At 42.3% G+C, this 7,856-nt stretch overlaps 1 protein-coding gene across 2 annotated transcripts in view; it reads left to right on the forward strand.

Annotated features, from left to right (window-relative positions):
• Positions 1-7,514, forward strand: part of EGF (epidermal growth factor) — a 90,023-nt gene extending 82,509 nt beyond the window's left edge. For both annotated transcript variants that reach the window (XM_045820289.1, XM_045820290.1), the window contains 3 exons: positions 2,435-2,552; positions 5,305-5,454; positions 7,346-7,514. In XM_045820289.1, the coding sequence (XP_045676245.1) occupies positions 2,435-2,552; positions 5,305-5,439 (253 nt within the window). In that variant the 3' untranslated portion in view covers positions 5,440-5,454; positions 7,346-7,514. The remainder of the gene's footprint in view (positions 1-2,434; positions 2,553-5,304; positions 5,455-7,345) is intronic.
• Positions 7,515-7,856: the final 342 nt, after the last annotated feature.

Here is a 7,856-nt window from a genome sequence, read left to right on the forward strand (position 1 = left end):
TGAAGAATTTAGTGTAGCTCTGGCATTTAGGACCTGTCTGTTATTATTATGATTTTCTATGAAATGTAACCTTCTCCCAAAGAGTCACATGTTCCAAACTGTTTTCAATCTTGAGACATAAGATTCTCAGGCACAACTTGAAATTTTAGTTCAGTGGTACATCAGTAACCATGGGACTTTGTAGGATAGTATTCGACCAGTATCTTAGATGTTTGTGGAAAGAACATTGACTAATCAGTGCCTCATCCCATTGGACAGAATGACAAAAGAAAAGTAGATGCTTGGCAAATAATAGTGTAGAAAAAATTGGAAGCGAGAAACTTAAGTTTATGTGTGCCATAATTATTAAATATTTTTTCTTACTCTGCTGTGGCATAGTGCACATATTTTATGTTCTGTCAATGTTCTTCAGAGCTCTGTATTGAGAGCCAATGGTAGATTGCTGGCTTTTCTTACTTAGAATTCAAAAAGCAGCTCAGCTGAAAGACGACCATAGACTTTACACAAATAAGAATGTCCTTAGCCTCTGATCCCTGTATACCTAGAATTAAAAGTGATAAGGACTAGTTTTTTAAAAAGAACACTCATCAGCTCTGGCTGGTGTGGCTCAGTTGGTTGGAGTGTCGTCCTATAGACCCAAGGGCTGAAGGTTCAATTTTGGTCAGGGCACATGCCCAGGTTGCAGGTTCAGTCCCCAGTCTGAGCATTTAGGAGAAAGCAACCAACCTCTCTCCCCCTCTCTCTCTCTCTCCCCCCAATGAAATAATGCCCTTGGGTGAGGATTTAAAAAAAAAGAAAACTCATCTGAACTCTTTCTCTCTTTTTTGACTGAAATGCATCCACAGTTGTGAAGTTTTTTCTGAACAAATCTATGGTTACTTACCAAGCCATATTACCTATGCCAAATTACCTATGGGTTTTTACCAAGCTTCTGGCCAGTGAGGCTACTTACCCCACCACAAATTTTCAGCTATGTTCTTGACTGCATTTGTACTGTAGCTGTATCGATACTGATAAAGTCAAAATTAAAACAAATACAGCTCTAACACTGAGTTTTTAAGTTAGGCAAGCTAAGTGACTTTCTTTAGAGTCAGTTATTCTTACTTTGTATCAGTCCTTGCCTGTCTCGTCTAGATGGCTTGACACTATTTGTCTCATGTAGCTCTCAAAAGATTGTGAAAAGAAATAATTTTTAAAGTATTGTCATATTATTGCTTCCTAAATCTAAATTTCTTGAAACAATAGGAAGTATTCTGTCACAAACTATAACATTGCAACTTTAAAACTGATTACATTAACCACTTGCTTCAATTTCCTGGAATTAGCCTCACCATTTCCTGGAAACATCCCTCACATCGAATTCACAGCTCCTGAGACAGGGTTTTCACAGCAGCTCCTACCTTTCGGTTGCCCTAGCTCAGGTGCGCAGACAGACCTACTGGCCCCGGGGATGCCCTCCTACAGGGAGTTAGGCTGCTGTGGACCCAAGACAGCAGTGCTGTGTGGGAATCTGGAGGCTGGCTGGCGGTTTCACCACCACATTTCCTTTCTTGCCTGCACTCTGCTGCTGCTCTGTGGGTTACACACACCTGTCTCTCTCCCTCTAGAGGCCACTGCTTTTGAGGACAGGGATATCACCTTAACACTAGAGCTCCCTCCCTCTCCCCCCTCTCCCCTAGAGCATGACACCATGCATTATATAGACTTAGTGCCTGATGTTTATCAACCAAATAAGTCTTTGTAAAACTGAATTTGGGGGCGGGAGATCTAGCCTATTTCTTGGCTTGGCAACTACGAGACACTGTGCTCTTGGGCCTTCCACTCTCTGTGTTCTTCCTGTAAGGCCTGTGAGCAGAGCGCAGCGAGCCAGGGGAAGGAGCCTGGGTGTCGTTCCATTGTGACCCAGCTCCTGGGCTGCCCCAGTGAGCTGTGAGCCTTGGTCGAGTCACTGCTACCTTCCAGCCCCACTGGCTTCACTGTAAAGTGGAGCTAATCCAGTGAGTTTCACACGGTTGCTGTGATACATAGACCACCCTCTTCCGCGCCACACTGTTAAGTTCATTAAGGTAGAGGGGTTTTTTGTTATTGTTTGGCTGGTACATCCCCAGTACACCCCAGTGCCTGGGGTGTGGCTGACACTCAGTAGATGTGTCCACGAATGAATAAACACAGAGCTCCCCGCGTCACCCCGACTCTGCTGTTCCACATGTCACAGAACGTTGAGAAACATGAAACATTATTTGGAGAGTTTTACAGAAAATAATGCCTTAAAAACCCAAAGTTGTGTTTCTACATAGTTTTCTTAATATTTATTCTCTCCCATGCATTTTAAGTACCTAAATTTTAGTGGCAAACAGTTGTCGTCTCTGCCCACCACTGAGCGGGCTACTCTTGCTTGGTTTTGAGATTGTCTCACATTTTGGTTTTGCTGCAGGACTCAGAAGCTGCTATCGAAAAATCCAAAAAACCCTTATGAAGAGTCGAACAGAGAAGCGAGCGTTAGCAGGCCTGCAGACAGAGAGGCTGGGGTGGCCTCTTGCCCCCAACCTTGGGTAATGTGACCAAAATACATAAAGAAATTGGCTTTATATTAATCCCAGTGCATTTTTTTCTTGTTCTTCTGAGTTCAGAGAGACTGGCAGCTGTCATAGCTTCCAGCGGGTGTTAATGTTGCTGGCACCACAGTGAGTGGGGCGGTCCTGGGTGGGTGCGGGGGTGGGGGTTGGGGTCTCTGCCCTAAACTGAAATAACCCAACAGGCGACAGTAGTGCCATAACTTACTGGCACAAGAAACTTACAGTCTTTTTCCCTATTATGTAGTTTCTTCCTATAACTTAGATTTTGATGTGTATGCGGAAAGTCTTTCCCAGTTTTTAGGGGATCCCCTTCGGATGGATGTCTTAAAAACCCAAGGTTGTTCTCCTAATTGTCTTCCTATTTCTTTTCTCACAAACATTTTAAATCCCTGAACTTCAGCAGCAAAATAGTTGCCAGATTTGGCAAATCAAAAATATAAGACACCTAGTTTGATTGATACTAATACCAGAAGTGTAGATTTAAATACAAATTTAACCAGGTGCCCTGTGTTTTATCTGGCATCCGTATGTGCTCAGGTTAAAATGCTTCAGATCACCCACTTCAGTAATTGAATTTAGAACACTAGAGGGCAAACTTGAGACAGGGTAAACACTTGGAATTTTTGTTTCCAGAAACCTGTCAGAGATAACTTGATTGGTTCACTGTGTGCTATTGGTATAATTTGCAGGATATGTCGTGGAAGAGGCTGAAATATATGGCAGGTCCAAAAGGGATTGAAACTTGTGGGAAAGCAGGGAAAGGGTCTTAAGGAGAGATTATGAAGGGGCAAAGGCACATTTTGGGGTCCTTCCCACATCATTTTGCCCACTTTCCAGCCTCCATGTGCATTCCCAGAGAATAGCTTTCCTGTAGCTGTACTTCTAACAAGTGATCATCTGTCCTGCCTGTAATAGGTATTCAGCTTATGCTTATTTTATGCTTGAATTTGAGTATGGAAATACAATAAGAAATACAAACTCTAGCCTTACTCTCCCACCAATTGGCTGTCTAATTTTCAGCAGGTCACTTAACCCCTGCTTCCTCTTTAGGACACCAAGGAATTTGAATTAGATGAGCTCTAAGGTTCCTTCTGTCTCTGGAGTTTCCATAAGTGTGTGATTCTGGGTGAACTTAGCTGTAGAATGTCCTCAGTTCTTTGAGGCCTTAAGGCGTAGTGGACTTCTAAATCATTTCTAGATTGAACTTCTCAGTCTACGTTGTATTTCATTCAGGTTTTGGGTAGCAAGTTTAATTCATCTGACTTAAATCATGGGAGAAGGAGGTACACAATCTGTGTATATCTTGTTTTTTAGGAAATCGAAAGCACTTGCCATTGTCCTGAGCAGCATGTTGGCTCAGAGCTGGTGGACTGGGGCTCCTGAGCTCATCCCTCCCCCCACCCCACCCCCACCACCACCTTAAGTGTTGCCGATGCTAACTGCTGCTGCAGGAATCAGTGAGAGCAGGAGAGAGCTGAGCACCCAGACTAGGAGGAGAAGCAGCAGAAACAAACCTGGTTCTATCAGCTGCCATCACATCTCAGCCCAGGACTCAGGAACCTATGTTCTTCTCACAAAGAGACATATGGTTGAAAATCTGCAGTTCAGGAGGCTAAGTTTGACTTGAGCCATAAATAATAGGCATGTGCCCATAGATAGTGAGCCGTGTATTGATTTTGCAAAACAGGATGGTGGTTAGTGTTGGGGAAAATAAGAAAATGAAAACACATGTTCAGGGAATCCACTCTTCCACGATCGACATATCCTCCCTAATCATCTCCACTCATCATTCCTTTCCGCGCTTGTCTCAAAGAGAAATATGGACAAGGTTTTTATCCATTCCCTTTTCTTCATTGTGTTTCTGAATCATGGGCCCCTTCCTGTGGGGGGCCCATTTCTGAGCCAATCAAGCTTCATCGGCTGAAACCTAACCTTGGGCAGCCCATCCTCTGAGTCACTGGTCGTCAGGGAAGGACTTCACCGAACTATAGCCTTTGTCCTGGGGCCTGGGGTCCCTTCTTTTCTTTTCTTTTATCATTGATCTCTTTTAATATCTAATTTATTTGGTGTGAATGTGAGCCAGTGAACTCCAGTCAGCCCCTATTGCAAGTACCACATCAATTGTGAATACTACAAATAATAATAAAAATAATCATTTTATTGACTAAAGGGAAATGTTTTCTGAGTCTGCCATTTAGAATTCTGGTTCCTGCGCTGTTCAAACATGAAAACAGCATTGGATGGATCCCTACAAATAGTAGTTGCACTGTTAGTTATCTCTCCCCATGCATGACCTCAGTTACTCAGAACTTGGCAGCATGTTCAAATGGATTTTATTAACTGAACACACACACACTGGAAAAGTTGGGGCACATACATATATGAGATGCTATTTTTCTGGCCTATTGGCCATGGTTAGAACACTTACAGATTCTTGGATTGCTTAAAAGAAAACAGCACCTGACCCAAAAGTTGGGATTCTAGAATTAGGATAGATTGCTCAGTAAAGGTATTGGTAGGGGCTGGTTGCTTTAAATTAAATTTCCCAATTGAAACTAAATTTTTCATTAGCCAGAGAAATAAATTTGACAGGGCCTTCCTTTCAGGTTTCAGCTTCCAGCTTCCATAGGATGAACACGAGAAAGCCATAAACTCTGATTTCACGTATGTTGAGATAATTTGTCAGTTATATAATGTTCTCTCTCTCCCTCACTTTTATCGTCTGTAGTTTGTGGTTGTAAAGGAACACCAGAGTCTCAGCAATGGGAATCACCCTGCGGCCCTCGCAGACGGCCAGGCAGCAGATGTTGGACAGTTTTCCTCCCAGGAGCCTGGTCGGTGGTTATCTTCACCTTCTTCCTGAATGCCTTCCTGAATGGTAAAGGTCTCATTTAAGTACAGAAACAATAGTTAGATTGGATAAGCTTTGTGAGCAGCAGGGCTGTATTGTTTTAAATGCCATTGAGTTTTAGAGAAAGATATTTGGACTGATTTCCTGTCTTATGTGAGGTTACTGTGTTCACTCAAAACTCTGAGCAAGCACACCATGAGTTGACTCCTTATTTTGAGTTAGGGTGGGTTTTGAAGTCATTGAGGTTTGGGTTTATATCAGTAGCTGTAAGAATAATTCCAGGGCAATTGTCAATGGCTCCTAGAAAATGTGTATCATGTCGGAGTAGGAAAGGTTCCTGTAAATTTAAGTTGATCAGGGGGTTGTCCTAGGGATCAGGAAGTATTCAGGTCTTATCAGGGGCTAACCCTCAGCTAAAGGGCTGGGCACCTGGGAAATCCAGCCACGCCCCTGGGAGAGGGGCCACAAAATCAACCCATATCCTCAGGCTGTTCTGGAACTCAATCTCCCTCAGGTAGAAATGGAGTTAGATATGCTTTGACACAATACCTTTGACACAACAAAAGTTGTGTTATGCTAAGCTTCTTGGGTTTTAAGTCTCAGATATCAAAGATCTGTTTCACAACTTAGAGAACAAGGTTGAATATGCTTTGTATCATAGCCTTGAGAAAGGTACAGAGAAACTTTGAGCCAACAAAAACAATTCCTCTGCTGGTGTTTAAGCTGCACTTATATTTTCTGGTATTTGCCCTTCACAAATATGCTTACTACCATTCTCTCATCAGATTTCCTTGTAGAGAGAACATAGGCTTCTTATTTTAAAAACGTACTCTAAATATACTGCTCATACATGTAGCGCCATGGAATCCAATTCAGTAGACCTCCACTTTCTAATTTGAGGAAGACCCTGGATATTAAAGTACACTTAAGAATTAACTCTTAAAATTACAGTAAATATTAGAGTATTATATACACTGTTACCAGTGTTGTTACCTAGGTAATGAAAACATTCAGCATTTTCAAAAGTTGCTTGGATTTTGTTGTTATTAGTAGCATTATTAGAAAGTAATGGAATATTTTATAGTAACATACTACTTTTTCTTGAAGAGCTAAAAAAACATAATTCTTTGTCATAAAGGTAATCTACTTTAGAAGCACATATAATTTTGCAAATTAACCAATGGTATAGTGATTTGACCAGAGTATGGTTAAATTCAGAAAATAGGGAAGGACTCAGCTGAGTACTAAGGAATAGATTGAACTATCTCTCTTTTTGCTCACTCCACTGCAAACAATCTGATCCATTCTCTGAGGGCCACTCATATAACTGTCTCCTAATATGAGTGATCACATGCCCTATTGTGTCCAGCTGTCTCATAAATGCCTGTGGTGAAAGTGCACATAGCAACTGGAGGTGGGAAGAGAGTAGAGAATGAGATAAAAGATCAAGATTGGCTCTTTGCCCATTCCTTCTCTGCTCCTGGAAAACCTATTAAAATGCAGGTTATATTAGTGGTTGGCCCATAGAACCATATTCATTGCTCTCAGCCACATCAGTTGGTGCAGGTTGAGTGCGGAGCACCACAAGAGGGGCAGAGCAGCATGCCAGGGGATAGGAATGCAAGTGCGATTAAAGCCCGAGCTCTGTTCTCAAGTCATGTGAGCCAGATGGGGAAAGGGGAGATACACAGGGAACACTAAAGAGCAATGTCAGGTAACGCACAGTCCTTTGAGTCGTCTCAACCAACCAAACTATTTCAAGTTTTAAAAAATTGAGTACAGAGTGGTCTGGGATTGGGTTCATTTTGTGTTGCCTATTTCAGGCCTATTCTTCAACCACTACTATTAAAGTCTCCCTTGTTAAAGATTGGGAATGATGTGAATTCTAAAATTTCTTTGTTTTTTTTCTAATACATAGGGTCAGTGCAACCAACACCATGAAAGAAGGAGCCCCAGATGCGTACAGGCACAGAGCACAGCTGCAGCATTCCACTATCCAGTGACAGTGTCTCTGGTCTCCAGAGAATGGAGTGCAGCTTTCCTCTCCCCTCCCATGGGGCGTGGCCCATTGCTGGGGGGGTTGAGTAGCCCCATGCTCTCTGGTCAGCTAACCCATTACAGCAACAAAAGGGCCCCGTATCCACCACACCAAATGAAACTGACTCAGTGAAAACTGCGAGTTGGAAAAGAGCTACCTGTATGTGTGGACAGTAATAATTTGTTTCAGAAAGTAGAGGAATATGCAAATTTGACTCCACAGTCTCTACAACTAATTACCTGCTGAGCATCCTGGAAACAAAAATAAATTGTGTTTTTGCTTCTTCCTTCAAGCAGTCCCATGACAGATTTTCAAATCAGAGGAACTGGAGCAACCACTAGGTAACTCATTAGAAACCAAATGGGGACACTTGTGCTTTATAAATTGTGTC

The sequence above is a fragment of the Phyllostomus hastatus genome, unplaced genomic scaffold (genome assembly GCF_019186645.2).
Source record: "Phyllostomus hastatus isolate PE091 unplaced genomic scaffold, TTU_PhHast_1.1 phas_scaffold_39, whole genome shotgun sequence".
NCBI lineage: Eukaryota > Metazoa > Chordata > Mammalia > Chiroptera > Phyllostomidae > Phyllostomus > Phyllostomus hastatus.